Raw genomic sequence first — 17,984 nt, forward strand, 5'->3', positions numbered from 1 at the left:
GGGCTGGTGGCCAGAGGCAGCGCCAGGTCTGACCTGTGTAACAGCAGCAACAGAAAGTTTGCAGATCTGGCACAAGCAGTCCAGTCCTCCTCGCACGGGTTGAATGTGGGTTGCTGTAGCCTCTGAGTGGGGGTCCATCTCCAGAGCTGCTGCCAGTGGAGTGAGGCGGAGGACACATTGTGATTCGAGGCTCTAGCTAATGTAAGCTATATGAACATAAATTTGGATTAGCAGCAGGCAGTTGTTGCTAACGTTGGAACAGCAACTTTTTCTGCAGAATTCATTGGATCCAGCTTTCAGATCAGCCAACAGGAATAGTCTTTCTCTGAAATGACCTGTGACTGGCCAAAATCTCCTGTCATGGCCTAGACTTTCTTAACTCTGAGAACAGAGCCAAGAGGAGGTGTAGAAGTCTATTTTTCTCTCAGAACACTTGAATTACAATATGTTCAAAGGTTATTGTGGGATTTTTAACACCAAATAAAACTGCCTCAGCTTTAAGAGAAGAAATGAAGGAAACAGAGAGAGTATAAGCATGTGGGTGTCAGTTTGCATTTTCATATTCTAGTATTATCTCTCACTATTTAGTCCACCTGAATTCATGCCTTTTATATTTTTGAGGCAAATGTCTCTATTTAGTGCCGCAAAAAACATGTTTTAGTTGATTAAGAATCCCTTAAACTTCTTTCTGAGATTTTTACTGATGAGGGCATTTTAGAGTTGAGAAATAAACATGTCAGTGCTCTCCAGTGGGCAAACTAGAGCAGGGACAATGTTTCAAAATAATCTCAAACATATATTTGGCATTTCTGTTGCTAATTAAGGGCCAGCATATACAATGGTACTAACAGGTCTGCAATAAGATGTTATCTGTCAATATATTATCCCAGCTGATTTATTGGTTTTGCTCTAGTCAATAATCCAGCAAGGCCAAGATAGGAGACCTGAAAACACACTAAATAAATGAATGAATGAATAAAAACAGGTAACACAAGGTAGAATAATTTGTCGTCAGCATAAAATGTATATTCAAGTCTCAAAGTTGATCAAATTCAGTTTAGTCTTGGTTTTGTCTTTGTCTTGAAATTTTAAACAGTTATGCATTTTTTTTTGTCTTTTTCTTTATTATTTATGTATGAATATTCTTATTTAGCAGCATGATGGTGCAGTGGTTAGCATTGTTGCCTGATTCAAACCCAGGGTGGGAAAGCCCTTCTGTGCAGAAATTGCATGTTCTCCTTGTGTCAGCGTGGGTTTCTCCAGGTGCCCTGGCTTCCCCCCACAGTCCAAAGAAATGTCAGGTGTGAATGTGAGCATGAATGGTTGTCTCTCTATGTGTCAGCCCTGTGATGGTCTGGTGACTTGTCCAGGGTGTACTCTGCTTCTCGCCCAATGTCAGCTGGAATAGACTTCAGCCCCCTCGTGACCCCTAACAGGATAAGTAGTTACGGAAAATGAATGAATGAATATTGTTATTTAATAGGAGAGGTTTCTTTGGTCTCTAACCTCGCCTGCACAATGTTCAAACTTTTTAAATTCTTACTGTCTTTTTTGAACACGTTTGTGCAAATAAACTAAACCAAATCATTGATGTTGAAATGTTACATATAGCTATTTTGTGTGCTCCAAACCCACACATAAGCATACACTAACAACAACATAACTGAATATGCTACATGTCTAGTTTTAAGTAACATCTTGCAAGTATTATTGGTACAATCAGGACCTCCTGTCACAGCAACCCTGTTGTATTTTGCAAACTGTGGTACTCTGCTGTATGTGTGAGAGCAGACAATACAGCACAGGAAGATAAACTCTGAACTTAGCTTTTGGTTCTTGCACTTGTTCTACTTGAAAGCAGTCAATACAGATTGTTTCTTCAACAAAAAAAAGTACTGAGTTTCAGCATGTGAGAGAAGACAGAGGCTTTATGAGTCATTGTTGCATTTAATTTTCTTTTATGATGAATCTGAGGATTTGTGTGTGTTTCTTTGAGACTGAGAGAGAAAAGAAAGAATAAGCCGAGGCAATGTGCGAATGTGAATGGGTGTGTCTTTGTCTTTTGTGTGTGTGTGTGTGTGTGTGTGTGTGTGTGTGTGCGCGCGCATGCGTGCATGCGTGTGTGATATAGTGCTTATTGAATGGAGCAGTTGAGAGCACATATCGTTCCAGCCAGTCTATAATTTTCTATGAGGTCAAGGCCTGCCTGGCTATACTGATGACAACTATTATGGCTTTAGCATCATTGCCACTGAATGAGGCATTCAGTCACTTAAACACACAGACATGCACACCCTCTATCAAAAGGGAGACAGTGCAAGTGGGTGGATCAGTTACCGGATGTTGGGGCGTGAGTGTCAGTTTGTGTCCATACTTTTGTGTGTGTGTACATGCACATGCTTGTTTATGTTTCTACGCAGTGTTTTGTGTTTGTGTACAGTAAACTGGCGCTTAAGCGTAGAAACTGTAGAAGTGTCTTCAGGGCATTTATCTTTCATTTGCCCTGCAGTATGACAGAAAAATCTCAGATGAATATTACACAGTAGAAACTAATTAGAAATATACTTATTCTAAACCAACTCCTTACTAAACCATCTATTATTTCTTTCCCCACAATTCTATAAATGTCTTCCTCTGTCTAATTTGTCAGTAGCTGCAGTTACATGGATAATATTTTCTCCAGTCCAATTAAAATCATTCTGATTAGATTCCAACTGAACTGTTTACATGAACGAGATATAAAACATTCTGATAAGATGTGTGTTTACAGGCCCGGAAGCATTTAATCAGAATATAACTTCTTCGATTTACGGAAAGTGATTCTGCCTGCCGTGAAGCGCCTAATCTGCTGGGAATATAGCAGAAGAGGGAGATATGTTTTCTTTCCAACCTTTCTGAGAAAATTTAATTCATTCAATACACAAAGTACAGAGGGAGAAGTGGTGCTGCCTGTCAATACAATTTAGTCGGGGGTAACGTATATGTAACCCAGGTTGTTCTCTGTAGCTACAAATTACTGCAAAACTTAAATTAAAAGCCTGGTCACAATTAAATGCCCAGTCTCTTTTACTAGCCTGATGTGGCTACACATTTTAACAAATAAACTCAATTAGACGCCTGATCTCGTTGCCAAGAAGTTAATTTTTTTTTTTTTTTCTAGAAGTTCTTTGGATATATAAAAGCAGGTTGTTGGCTACCTCAAATGATGTGTCCATTCCTCCATTACCCTGTAAGTTATTTATATTCCTTTAGTCCGTAAGTTTCCTCAGATCAAAAGAATCAAAAGCGTTGTCCAAAAAAGTTTTGTGTGAAAGGAAATTAAGGCCTGTCCCGAACATAAGCCTTTTTGAGCCCGGGCTATTAATTGACGTTTTACGGTACATATGTCCCCCAGATACCATACATGCAGACTATCTGTAGAAGTTATGATTTACTCATGTTCCTTAAATGTTTCATACGCAAACTACTGCTACCTATAACCACTGATGATTGTTATGTCCAGTGACGCCACATTGCAGCCTGTTACAATATTACATTAGGCTGCTGTTTCAAAATCAAAGAGCACTCACATAAGAACATAGCACTAGGAGATTGCTAAATATTTTTATTTTTGAATTTATGAATGATTCTCTGTCAAAGTCAGAAAAGGGAGATGTGTAGAAACAGCTGTTGCGGCATGTTGGCACACACACCCTGTATGTCACCTAATATCACCCCCACTTGGCTCAAACATAAGCAGAGAGAATGCATTTATTTTTACCAATGAGAAATTATCAGATTGCGCATTTATATGGTTATGAGGCACTAATGTTTTCTTACTGAACAGAGCGTCAAAGGTTTACACCACCCCTCTCAGCCTGATTGAAAACACCTTTTGATCAGGCCGGATTGGGACAGTCTTTCCAATTGAGGTGGTAACATAAGGCATTAGAGTCCCTGTGGTGGAAATTCAGCCCATGAATCAAGGAAAAAATCAGTAGTTGTAAAGATTCAGATGCTGCATATCCAGGTAGATAATATATGGGTTGTTCAAACCTTATGAACTAAGATTATTTACTCACGAGACTCTGCACTTACTTGCATGTACAAAAAAATGAACATGTAACCTGTGACTTTCACTGTGTATTTAGATTGGTATTATTAAAATACAAATTATTATGGAGCCGTGGCAGAAGTATATTCTCTGCTTTCTATTTTTCTTTCTTCTATTGTGTTTTTTTTTCTTTACCTTTGTGTACTCTATGACTCCTATTCCCCCTCTTTCTCACAGTCTACAATATAAAAATCAAATCTTTTGACTGACTGAAAACCAAAATGTTTTGAATTTCAACTGAGGATGGAACTATGACACCAAGCATGCGACAAAACTACACTGGCTACATTTGAGTTCAGCTCTGCATGTGTACCAAAATGCTTTATATCATCTAAGAAACTCTGGCTCTAGTATAGAGAAGGGATGTGTAAGTAAGAAGTTGCCACATTTAGATACACAGTCTCCAACTTAGTTTGTTGAACTCAAATTCAGAGTCACAACGGGGAAACTTAAGGCTCAGATTTTAATATCAGCATACACTCACTAACTTGTAGCAGACACACTCAGTTAAATATCAGCTAAAATATGCATGTGCACTTTCATTTTCGGGTTATAAAAACCCCATTCCTGTTGGTCTGTGTGTTCTTTCTCTCTGCGTGCATGCCTGCCTGCTTCTGTGCCTCCATGTTTGACTGTGCATTTGTGTGTGTGCGTGGGGATGTGGGCATGTAAGAGTGTGTGTTTGTGGCTATTTGTGCGTATGTGTTGCTTCTGTTCCCCATCTTGCCGCCCTTCCATTTTGTTCTGCAGGACCTATTTTTCAATTTTGCCAATTTCTGCTCAGATAGCCTCTACCCCTATGTGCGCACACAGACACAAACAGACATACACACACACACGCCTCTATCTCCCCTAACTACTAGCCTATCTCACAGAGTGAAACACAAGCACTATTAAGCACACACTCTCACACAGACACATGTGCAACTGGGACACTGGGAAATGGAAAGAGAATTCCTGTAATATTACCGGGGTTTCACACTCCGGGACAGTTATAGGACACAAAGGTAGCTGTGTGTGTGTGTTCTTGTGTGATTGTAAGATCCGGTGTGGGCCTGCCTGCTTGTGGTATTGTGTAGATATTACACAGAGGGAGGCGAAGGGGAAAGAATGTGTATTTCTTTGTGTGCCTGTGTATGAGAGAGAAAGAGAGATCCTCCATTCGGGAGCAAGACAGTGAGGGTTTCTGTTTTAACACTGATAGTGTATTCAAAGTATTCTCAGGTTCATTTTATTTCTTTATTCCGCACTTATTATTCAGCCTCCACAGCTGGGGAATTACACCAAGTATATAATTTTCATATTATTGTGTCAATTATTTTTAAATTTTCACATATAATTAGAAAATAATGTAATTATATTATTGCTTGGTTTTTTACACAGTGTACTTTATCGGGAAAAGCACAATGGCAACAAATGGAAAAGATGACACAGCAGAGATGACGTGGACAGATGATGTCAGATTCAGATTTTTACAGCAAATTGTACAGTCACTATTGTGTTTTTCTTTTTGTACTTGAATAAGATAAAGCCATTTTAAAAAATCATAAAGAGGTATGATATGCATCTGGTTGAGAAGTACTGAAAGTGTCCATAGTTTAAAGAGCAAAAAGTCTGCCTAGGGTAGATGGGAGTGGGGGTTGATGGGTTAAACAAACTCAGGACTTTCACCTTGGAGCCACCGGTCATGTCCTGTCTGACACCAAAGGTCAATCAAGTTGGTTTAATAACAGTGTAGTGTGCTTGTTTATGTAGCACACTATACTACCCAGCCAACATTTGTATGTGGGGCCTGTGCGGGTAGTAAGTGGACTGAAAAACTGGCGCTATATTGGATTGACAATGTGTTCCATACTGGCCCCATTCCATGTGTGGGCTTGCCCAAGTTGACCCCACATGGGTCATGATGGGGCTACCTGGGTACAAAGTGGTTATGGGTCCAAAATGGGCATCTTATCTGGGGCCCAAGTGGGTAAACCCACCAATGTAGGCAAATGTCATGGGGCCAATATAGAACCCGTGGACAAGTCCCATATAGGGCCCATTTTTCAGCCCATTTACTACCCACATGGTCCCTTCATACAAATGTTGGCAAGGTATAGTGACGTATGTTATGTGACGTTACATCACATTAGTAACAAACATACTGATTGTAAGCCAAATCATGATGTTTTTTTCTAAACCTAACCACCTACTGTTGCCTAAAGGAGTAAACCTTAAAACAAAGTTTTTTACAGGCTTTTTATGTTTATTCTGAACAAGCAGAAACTGTAGATTTCCTGTGAATACTAAACTTTATTTTGAAAAGTCACAATACATGTCACTAACAAAAAACAACAAGCCAACCCTGAGCGTCCAAAACTGATACTGAAGGGGCACCTAGTCCATTATACCATTATACTTTGATGTGTAGGACCACTGATCAAGTGTCAGTATTTGATGAGCTGGGAGCAAGAATGTGTTGTTGTGGTAAACATGCAGTTCAGAGGTTGTATAATAAACTCATGACAGTCACTTCCATAACAGCCAGAGCATATGAAGCTAGCAGTGCATGTAGCAGCTCTCACAGTGGTGACTGTGGGTGCATAACTGGATGCAAAAAACACCTTCAATACTAAATTAGTTATTGATAATATAACTCACATGTATCATGCAGACAGAACTGAATAAAACCACACGGTGAAGCTCATGATGCCGCTGTTCATATTGTCATCCCTCATACGAGAGCTGCGGGCAGGAGCTGTGGTAGTGTGGGCTGAATATTAGCTGGCGGGTCCTCCCCCACTGCGATATTTGCTTCATCATATTTTCAAAACAAAATATGACTTTCAGTATCTAGAAAAATACATATATTAAATTAAAAAATTCAAGTCCTTTCAAAACATCTGTCTCAAGTCAAATTGAAGTCTTTCATAAGTGTTAGTCTGCAAATTTGCAACTCACGTCGGACTCGAGTCAAGTCATGTGACTCAAGTCCCCCACTTCTGTTTTTCAGGGAAGCGCACAGCTGATATCATCAGGATAAAGTAAAATATAAAATAGTGTGTCATCTGCATAGCGATGACAATTTGTTTGACGATGATAGAGCTAAACAAACACAAATACAGATTAAATGGGATGGAGCAATGATTTATCTCTGTGGGACCTTATGCAGTATGTCAAATTTACAGGAGCTAAAAGCACTAAAGGAAGTTTTTTGTCAATGGACAATAGTGACCAAACATATAACTCACTTCACAGCTCTGTCAACCACCCAGTACAAAAAGCTTTTCCAGTGTCACTTGTAATCCTTAGGACATTAAGAGCCTTTATATAAGCTGTTTCAATGCAGCAGTAGGACCAGAAACCACTTACTGTCGCAAAGAATTCTGCTTTTTAAACCCAACATCTTTAAAGTGCATGATTCATTTTATTGTTGAATTAATATTGTATATTTAATCTGAGGTTCCATTCACAAGTGAAATTTATTAATGCTTTCTCAGCTAAGAGAAGGAGCAATAGTTTAGATATACTGTTTACAAAAACTCACCTGCAGACAGTATTACCAAAGAATAAAGCACAAGGCCAGTAACATTTAAAAGAATTGTTCACCAAGGCATTCCAGTAAATGCACATTGTACAGCTAAAGTGTTTAAAAGTGTTACAGCTGGATTAAAAAACTCAAGTGTCTTTTCTTTGACTGAGAGTGTAACCTGGAGCGGAGATTATACAGTAGATTACCTGAAGCTGAGTGTAGCATATAAAAATGGCATTTAATTACCAGATAATCTCACCCTCTCCTCTCTTTCTCTCTCTCCATCTCACTTATCTCTCTTCTTCCCAGACCTACCAGAGACAGTGAAGATGATGAGGATGATGAGAGGAAGGGCAAAGGCTGCACCCTGCAGGTATTATTTGATTGGTTTTCATAACACACGTTTAAAGAGAGTTCTTTAATCCTTTTCTTCAATGTCAGTATCCCTGAAAAAACTAGTGAGAGCTGTCCCTCCTCATACTGAGAATGAAATGTGAGGTGATGTATGTGATGCTTTGCCTCAGTTGGTTTAAGTTAGCATTCAGTATTATTGTGTACTGTTTCTCTATTAGTTAAAACTCAAGATAACTAAGTGAAATGAAGAGCACCATTTTGGAGTTAAGCAATGTAGTCTAATTTGAACTCTTTTGACCTTTCAGTACCAGTATGCCCTGGTGCGGGTCCTCACCCATTTTGTCGCAGAACCCTCTGACCCAGGAGGAGAGATGGTCCACATGTTGGGCGCGGACTGGCAAGCTGATATCACTCATTTGGTCTTGGACCAGCTGAAGGTATACACAGATACTCACACATGCCAATTCTTTCTTGAAGGATAGTCAACATTTTGGAAAATGTCCTCACTCGCTTTGTAAGAGACGAGAAAATCAAGACCACTTTTGTGTATGTGTGTCAAAGGTCTAGTGTGTAGCATTTACTGTCATCCAGCCATGAGGTTCCAGAACTTAAACTTCTCCCATGTTCCAAGCATGCAGGAGAACTACAGTGGCCGACACAAAAACAAAAATGTCCCTATCTAGAGCCAGTTTTGGTTTGTCTTTTCTGGGCTACGGTAGAAACTCTGTGGAAGAGCACACGCTTTGTATGTAGATATAAACAGCTCAGTCCAAGGTAATGACAAACAGGATTCTTATTTTCAGGTGATCATACACTAATTAGTCTCGCCACCAGACAATCAGAGATCTCCGCCTTCTGATAGTCTGGGGACACTCCTCTCTAAAGTGTGTTTAACACACCGGTGAAAACAGCCGGCAACAAAGCAACGCCTCTTGCACTTTTGAAAAGGACACGCCTTCTCGGAAATGTGCGCTCCTCCTTTTCTCATCCGCAAGGAAACAAACACACAGAGAGCTTGAAAATGGATGCCGAGAGATTTAACTCCGTTTTATCAAACGTGTGCTCATCCGTGAAGAAAATATTTTTTCCAGCGGATGTCTTAGTTACAACATGACTGAGCTAACTGGAGTAGTTTCATGTCGTATCCGACAATGGGAGGCTTTTAACAGATGACATCCTGATGTTAGCTTTGCTGCCGCTGTTAGCTGTCCCTGTCAGCTGCAGCCACTGATGCTTTCTAGACATCGTGATTTCCTAAAACTGAATAAATACCACACATAGCAACACAAAACTGCTTTGCTAGCTCAATCATGTTGTAACTAGGATATCTGCTGGAAAAGATGTTTTTTTCACAGACCGTTTAATGAGTTATTACCTATTACAGACACTGCTAACAGCTAACAGGGCTAACAGCTAACGGTTAGCCCAGCTAAACGTGCACACAGAAATAGTAATGTTTGTTCAATCATTGTGTTTATAGACTTTACAAACATCGGATTAGTCCAAACGGTGATACAGTGATGTGAAAAATGTGATATATAGGCTATATCTATAGCTAAAAGCTCTGCTGGTTTTCTACCTGGAAGTATTTGTAAACAACAAGGTGATTCCCTCTATAGTCCGGCCGGACGGATGAGTCATGGCCTTGTAAAAGATTATGTTTGTTTCTTTTAGTTGGCGAGAATGTGTCGCCGCAAACGCGACAAATATCCACTGAACTTTGACGGCGTTTTCTGCGAGCACGGCTGAGCCATTTTGTACCGCTACACGTGTTTCTAGTGGGACTATGTTTACAAGCACAAGAGTTCAGCGAGCCACCGAAGGACCGCCCTGCAGATTTACTATTGGCTCTGCAACGTAGGGAGTTTTTTTAAACTCTGAAATTGTATCCGCCCATCTAAACACAAAATCAGGGAGAAAGTCATTAGTCTTTAGTTAAGCAAAGCATCTGAAGACTGACTTGTGAGTCTATACACTAATGAAAACATAGCTATGAATATTCTGCCATTTCTGCCAATATATGTAAATCCTACACACTAAACCTTTAAGTATTAAGGTAGACATAGTGTGACAAGCTTATCTTGGCATAAAGACTGGAAGCTCATTGTTTCCCTGTATTTCCAGTGTCTATGCTAAGCTAATCTCCCAACTGTAGTTCTAACTGTAGCGCACACATGAAAAAGATTTGTATCAATCCCTTTATCTCACTTTTGGGAAAAAAACTACATGTTTCACAAAATGTTGATCTTTTCCTTTCACTCTTTTCTTGTGAGAACTGATGTTTGACACTGAAATAAAAGCTGTAGCAGGCAAAGTTATGTCATACTAATCCGGGATGAATGCATAAAAGATTAAAGTTAGTCATGAACAAACCGATGAAACTTTTAGTAGAGTCTGACAGCTATTTCTGTACTTCACAGGTAGAAGATCCTCGCATTGCCAGACTGATAGACGGGAGAATCTTGATCGGACGGGACCTGGGGATCACTACAATACAGGTATGTACCCTCTGTTTTTTTGCCATCTCTAAACAAGTGATCCCCCTGCTTTCTTTCTCATTGTTTTTTTTTAACTATTTTTGTTGATAGAATTATCCAGAACCATAAAACAACCCATTGTCCTACCTGACGCAGTATATATTACCTTCTTATCCCAGTCTGATAATGACAAATGAATGAATGCCTTTATTGTCATTGCATGTTCACATACAAAAAATGTGCTGATTTAATTAATTTGCAGACCTCGTCTCTGTAGGCTGTCTCATTGCCATTTGAGATGAGCCCCACTGCTATTGTTTCGTCTGCAAATTTTCTGATTGTATTTGTCAGGTGTGAAGGTGTGCAGTCGTAGGTATAGAGGGAGTAGAGGGCCGGGCTAAGCACACAACCTTGTGGTGCTCCAGTGCTGAGGGTCAGACTTGTGGAGGTCCAAGGGCCAAGTCTCACAGTCTGTGGGCGGTTGCTGAGAAAGTCCTTGATCCATAGGCACAGTTAGTTAGTGAGACCAAGGTCCTGTAGTTTTCTGATCAGACTGCTTGGGAAAAATAGTTTTAAAAGTACAACTGTAATCCATAAACAGCATCCTAACATGTGTCCCTTTTGAGGGCTGTGTTCATGGCGTCCTCAGTGGATCTGTATGACCTGTATGCGTACTGGGGCTGGTCTAAGGCCAGGGAGAGGGTTGATTTGACATGCCCAAGCACTATACAATGTAAAAATGGAATCACCCATAACTTTTAAATCTTAGCATGTGGTTTCAAAGTTTGTCACTTTGATTCTGATTTTAGTGTAAAGTCTAGAACTAGACAAACTGTGGTGTACCATTTGTGCCACATTTTTACTGCATGGTACAGCATGGCTCTACTTAAATCTACTCTGCCTTTTTTGGTTTTCCATCTGCAAAGGTTGTGGATAATACAGGTATCTAGTACTTCTCTGGTCCCACCTCAGTTGAGGTTCCAAGTAAGCTGAGCAGAGAGGAGTCAGACAGAATCGTCACTGGCGCGACATGGGACAGACATCCTGCACAAACCCCCCAACTGGTTGGTCTCAGTCCAAAAGCAGATCGCAGGTCCACTGTGAGAGGACTGCAAGTGACCTGCGAACTCAAAAACATGTCAAATTCATAAAAAACACACTTTATTTTAAGTACGGTGAATTTCCGGCACAGAGCTTTTATTTTGAAGTGCAGTTTCCTACTGTATAATGAGTTAGAGAATGGACAACTACTTGGCAGAGACAGCAAACTAGCTCGACAACATGGTCAAACACAAGTATGACACTGAATATTTTAAACTGTGTGCACCTTGAACTCATGACTAAGGAAGAATCTGGACCCTGTGGCTACACCAGTTGGGAACCTCTGCTATACACTACACCATACAGTTGACAGCGCTCGGATGTTTCTGTCTGCTTGCCGATGAGGGATTTAGCAAGTGGTGTGTTTAAGATGATGTAACGGTAGTTTCAAGCAGTATTGCTATGGCCATCAGTTGAGAATCTTGCCTACACTGAGGGTGTGTTATCTGCAGTGGAAAAAAAAATACAGAAAAGGACCTAGTGCCAAAAGTGAGTTAAGTCTAGCTAAACCATGCAGGCATTATTGAGTTCAGAGCATCTTAGAATCAGTGTTTGAATTCCATTTTAAGGATTCAGAAAACACCCTCAACATTGACAATGTATTCATCACTCATTGGACAACAAGTCCAGAGAAAGACAGTTGAAAATGTGTGATTACATGAAGCGCGGTGTGATTTGGCAACTCACACTGCAGCTATAAGCACTCCAACGATGTAAACATTATCCTCTCTTTCTTCCTCTCCTCTTCCTCTCTTGCAGTTATAAGCCTCGCCTGCTAGCTCGTTAGACAATTAGCCACAATTAACTGTCAGATTTGGCCCCGAAATCTCAGCGTGAGATTCAGCAATTACACACAGACACACACTTACTCTGGCACACAGTGAACACAATCACGCACTTGCTGAATTCCAATAAGCCGGTCCATTGTGACTGAATGTGACAGTGGAGGACAGTCCTGTGGCTTACTGTCTTACTAGTATGCTGTTATATAGCAGCACTGAGGCAAAACCACCGAATATGTCACAATCACAGTCTGTGCAGTTTTTGTTATATTCTAGTCTTTTATTTTGCATCTCCATCTTTCGTGTAACAATAAATAAAGTTTGTATTTCTGTGATTCAATATTTCATTCCAAGTGCTTACATTTGCATGATTGCTCTGAAGAGTTTGTTGTGCACGTGTTGAAGTGGTTTGGCACTGAGTTGGGAGCAGCAGTGGGGATTTTGGGGAACAGCTGACTGTATGCTTGCATCCATTTGACTGGGGACTGCTGCATGCATGCACGCATACACAGGAAACACACACACAGATGCACGCATCCAGACAGCTGTGCTCTGTTTGGGAGCCAAGAGAGAGAATTTACCCAGCATTCCCATTGAGATGCCACAGTCGACAGCCATCATTTGATAGTTTGACATTTCAATTTTACCCCCCAGCTCCGTCTCCCCGAGTCTCGCCTCTTCCTCTCCTCCCTCTCTCTCACTCCTTCCTCCCCTCCGAAGTCTCTCTTTCTCGCCCTCTTATTCTCTGCCTGTCTTGAAGAGCAATCCCAGAGCTGTCAATCATTGCATTTTGTTAGCTCGCTGAGGGTGGGATTGAGTTTGACGCCCCGACACGTTCGCTGAGAGATTTTCTTTGTACACCAATCAGATCTGCCTGTCCTCCTGTCGCCGGGCGGAGTAGCACACTACAGCACGGGGCTCCTAATCTCTATCACTGTCTGTCTGCTGCTCCCTCTCTCCATCTGCACTCCAATCTCTTCTGCGCTCCTTCTTTCTGCCCTCCTCTCACTTTCTGTCCTCCTCTATTTGTCATTGTCTCTCCCTCTCTCTCTCTCTGACACCAACTCCATTTAATTCTCTCCACTTCGGTCGCTGTCTCTCACTTACGGCGACTCACTCTTCTCTTCTCATTCACTCTCTGTGTAGTTCTTTAGTTTTGGCCTTGTGCTTTGTTTATGCTAAGTTGTCTTAGTTAAATGCTGACACATTGGTGCACAGCTGGGAGGCAGACGGGGACACTGTGAGTGTGTGTGTCTGTGTGTACTAGTGTGTGTGTTTGTTCGACTACTCAGCGTGGGTTACAATGTGTCATAGATGTGAAATAATAGCCGCAGTGTTTCCGAACCAGCATTTTCTTTACACAGAGAATACAAGTATCGTCAGCTTTTACAGGTTTGTTTGTGTGTGTGTTTTGTGTGTGTGTGTTTGTTTCCTAATTTAACAGATACTGCCAGTCTATGTGGCCCACAGCACTGTGGTGTTAACCAGCTCTCGCTGCTCCTCCGTCAGTGTTAAACACTTCACTGTCACCTTAAGGCAATAATCACTGAGACAACAACAAAAGCTCTTTGGTGCAACTCTCCCCTGTACTGTGTTTCAGAGTTTTTGCTAATGTGTACTTCCTTATTTCCTGTACTTGATGCAGCATGGTTAACATTATTTTGCCTTTCCTGTTATTTATTAAGCTGTCATTGCATCACCTGTCAAACAATAAGGTGCTTTACAATAAGGAGTAAGCAGTTCTTTACATGAAAATAGACACAATGGACATAAAGCTAACAAGGCAATTCAATATAAAAGGACATTTATAACAGTTTAAACCATGGATGAACTAATTCATAAAATCATAGAGTTGTAAAACTATAAATAATAAAATCAAGTAAGATTTTGAAAGAGTTGCAGCAGCGTGAAGCGTAAGTTGAAAGTAAGAGCGTAAAAAGAAAGAGTTTCAGACCTGTATCAGGAAGTCAGAGCGAGTTAAAGGCTAAAGTGAACAGGTATGTTTTAAGCTTTCTTTTAAAAATATTTAGTGAGCTAGCTTCCCTGATATCTACAGGTGTGTTCCATAGCTTTGGGGCGTAACTTACAAAGGCTGCATCCATGATCTTCTTCCGGCTGTTGCTGGGAACCTCCAATAAATCAGCAGGTTGTCAGTAATGCGATGTAATTTTACTTGAACACTGGGGGTGCATCACAAGTCTCTTAAATCGCATCCACATGTCCCTTTCCTGCCCTTTCTCTTGCATCTTAGTCCCTCTCACCGGGGGATGCATGGAGAGACGCAAGGAAACCATGTGAGGAGAGAGGAAAATATAGCCGCAATAGGGTCCTGGGGTCCAAGCCAGCATAAGTTGAAAGCTGTGAAGAATCAAGACCTTTGACAGTCTACGTTAAAAAAAAAGCCAACAAGTTTTATAACGATCAGACTGACAATCATCCATTGACGTCCAAATCTCTGGACGTCTCTGGACGTCAATCCCCCCCCCCCCCCCCCCATGGGTCTGTTGCAAAAACATTTTGGGGACATGCTTCAATAGCTTCATTAAAAATATCCTCCAAGTTAAATGGTGTTTGGACAAACTGTCATTGGTTTATATCCTAATATTGCACAAGACCAGTGCACTTGCTTTGAATCAGATCTGTCAGGTCTGTTGCAGCATCCAATCAATGACTGATGTCCATTTTTCGGTCTGTAAAACACTTCTGTGAAGAGAGATCTCCACTCACTACTCAATCCTCAGAGCAGAAATAAGAGCTTTGAGACAGCCATGAAGATGTTGCACCAGACCAACTTCTGGTCCAAGTGAGGATAAAGGAGCAAAGAAAAATCAAATAAGGCACTTGGGATTCACCCTGCGTGTTGGAGCAGGAAAAGTAGACCTGCAAATTCATGATGAAAACTTTTAGGGACTCACATTTGAATGAAATTGCTCTTGCGCATACGTGGACTCCTCTGCAACTCTAATAATGCAGATTAGTTTGAGGTAGTGAAAATTTAGATTAAATAAAATTGTAAATGCATTATGTGATCTTTCGTTGCAGGTTCTGTCTCCGCTGTCTGACTCTATCCTGGCAGAGAAGACTGTGACTGTGTTGGATGACAAGGTAAAATAACATCTTGAATTATTCTATCTTTTTTAGGATGTAGGTGCTTGTTATTGGTATGCATTGTGATATTTTCTTGTTCGTCTAGGTCACTATCACTGACCTGGGAGTCCAGCTGGTTGCATCTCTGACCCTCAGTATGACAGCGAGTCCTGCAAATAACCAGGCTATTCAGCTAACGACTACAGCTACAGACCTGCTACACACACCTAAACAGGTAGGAGATACTATGCACACACACACACACACACACACACACACACACACACAACGTCACAATATCTCGCAATATCTCCATCTTTGCTAGATATCACATCCTTCTTGGGTTTTATTTATCAGATTTTCAGATTCTAACTTGCACATGCAGACAGATGATAAACATACATATACACCCTGCTGCCTTTAGGTTTGTATCACACACACACACACACACACACACACACACACACACACACACAAACTGATGAACTACATCTTAAGCTGTTCCGGTCTCCACAGTAATACCCCCAAGGTTGTAATCATAGAAGTTAAACAGTAATTCTGTGCTGCGAACATCAAATCGCTGCTATCTCACCCATAATCAGTTTCTAATTAGGAGTGTGTAACTTCCAGGCTGTAGCACTGCTCAGCTACAGTTACAACCACCTAAAGGTCCACAGTAAAACAAACACTCTATATTGTTAGCTAGAACCACAGAGAGGCAGTTTGTCTTTTGACAATGCTCAATTGAAATCACAATTGAAACTACATTAGTGATATATGCGTCCAAAAAATTTTAATTATGGATTAAAACTTTGATACTTTTGTTCATACTTATTCTCTTTTCTCCACTTTTGCTCCCTTATTGGTGCATAACTCCATAATATCATAATAACTTTATTCATAGAGCACTTTTTGAGCTGAAAGCACAAAGTACTTTCCAAGGTGAAGAAAATACCAAACACAAGTGATACTAATGAAACATTAGCATATACATACGCCTACACCAACATACACACTTAGACACATATATACCTGTCTGCATACATACATAAACACATGGCTGCAAAACATACACTCAGACGAGATTTAAAGACGTGGACAGAGTCAGCTGATGTGATGTTCAGTGGGAGGCTGTTCCAAAGCCAAGGAGCAAGAACTGAAAAGGCTCAATCACCCTTTGTCTTTAACCTGGACTCTGGAACAGTTAGAGGACCCAGACTAGGAGACTTGAGGGGCCTGTTTGGATGGTACAGTTTGAGAAGTTCAGTTATATCCTCCTGAGACCATGTATCCTCATATGAGGACATCACATTTTGGGTTTACTTGACCTTACACTTCATTCCACTTAACTTAAACCTGTTGTCCTCGTTTGTGGACACTTTTTTTGTACCATCAAGTGGTAGTAAGAGCACAATACACTAATCCATGTAAAAACAAGATGGCAGCCATATCTGCCAAGTCAGTCTGCAGCGGATCCTGACACAAAAGTGGACAAGGTCCAAAACCTGATCACATTTAAAGGTTGACACTTATTAGTTATGATTAGTAATGTTTGTAGATTGATATGGCAACAAATTTGACCAATTTTAACAATGATAACAAGCTAATTCCTTAGGTAGTACTCGTTTGAAGACAGTGGGACTTATTATTATCTCATTTGAGGTCATTGGGACTTAATTATATTTGATAATGTTGAGATTTTTATACTCATTGGGTCCTACTGATCCCAAATAGCTAGGAAAAATGAAAAATGCATACCAAACAAAACATTCAGGTGTCAGGAGGATAAAGTCTGGTGTCAGATCATTGAGAGCCTTCTATGTGATTAAAGTAACTTTAAAATGGATTCTAAAAGAGACTGGAAGCCAATACAGGAGAGCCAAAATAGGTGTGATATGTGAGGATCATTTATTTTGGTCAAAAGTCTAGCCGCTGGGTTTTGAAAGATTTGGAGCTGATGTATAGCTTGGTTGTTTAGGCAGGGGAACGAGACATTACAGTAATCAAGATGGGAGGATTTAAGAGCATGTATGACTTTCTCTGTGTTATTGAAGGACAGAAGTGACCTTCATTTGGAGATATTCCTCAGCTGGTAAAAACAAGACTGGACTATGTTCTTTACATGTTGCTCCAGGGTCAAATTACTGTCCAGGATAACACCCAGATTTTTTTAAACCTGACTTTATGCTCAGAGTGAGAGTGCTGACGAGTGGCTGAATTTGTTTTGGGACATTCAGCTTTTTATGTCATATCTATAGAAAAACAAACACACACACCTAAAACACACATGCTCATCTACACCCATGTGCATATTGTATTGCAGGGCTACCAGGTTTACAAGCTATTCTTGATGCTCTAATCACATTGCCAAGGGTTATTTTATCACACTATCAGAAGCTATTATCCCTCACACCCTCTTCCCTCTCACCACTTCTCTCCCTCCTTCTCTGGCTTTTTTCCCTATCAAATAATACTCCACATTATAATTTATATCCAGGGGCTAACTGGATGAGAAACAGCTCATTACAGAGAAAATACTCATCTGATATTGCATTTTATTCAAACATTCATTTTTG

General features: G+C 40.5%; 1 protein-coding gene across 1 annotated transcript in view; it reads left to right on the forward strand.

Annotated features, from left to right (window-relative positions):
* Positions 1-17,984, forward strand: part of si:dkey-215k6.1 (transmembrane protein 132D) — a 427,077-nt gene that overhangs the window by 397,077 nt on the left and 12,016 nt on the right. Inside the window, exons 8-12 of the mRNA XM_049578414.1 lie at positions 7,917-7,980; positions 8,267-8,398; positions 10,382-10,459; positions 15,364-15,426; positions 15,515-15,643. Of these exons, the coding sequence (XP_049434371.1) occupies positions 7,917-7,980; positions 8,267-8,398; positions 10,382-10,459; positions 15,364-15,426; positions 15,515-15,643 (466 nt within the window). The remainder of the gene's footprint in view (positions 1-7,916; positions 7,981-8,266; positions 8,399-10,381; positions 10,460-15,363; positions 15,427-15,514; positions 15,644-17,984) is intronic.

Source organism: Epinephelus fuscoguttatus, linkage group LG6 (genome assembly GCF_011397635.1).
Source record: "Epinephelus fuscoguttatus linkage group LG6, E.fuscoguttatus.final_Chr_v1".
In the NCBI taxonomy this organism is placed as follows: domain Eukaryota; kingdom Metazoa; phylum Chordata; class Actinopteri; order Perciformes; family Serranidae; genus Epinephelus; species Epinephelus fuscoguttatus.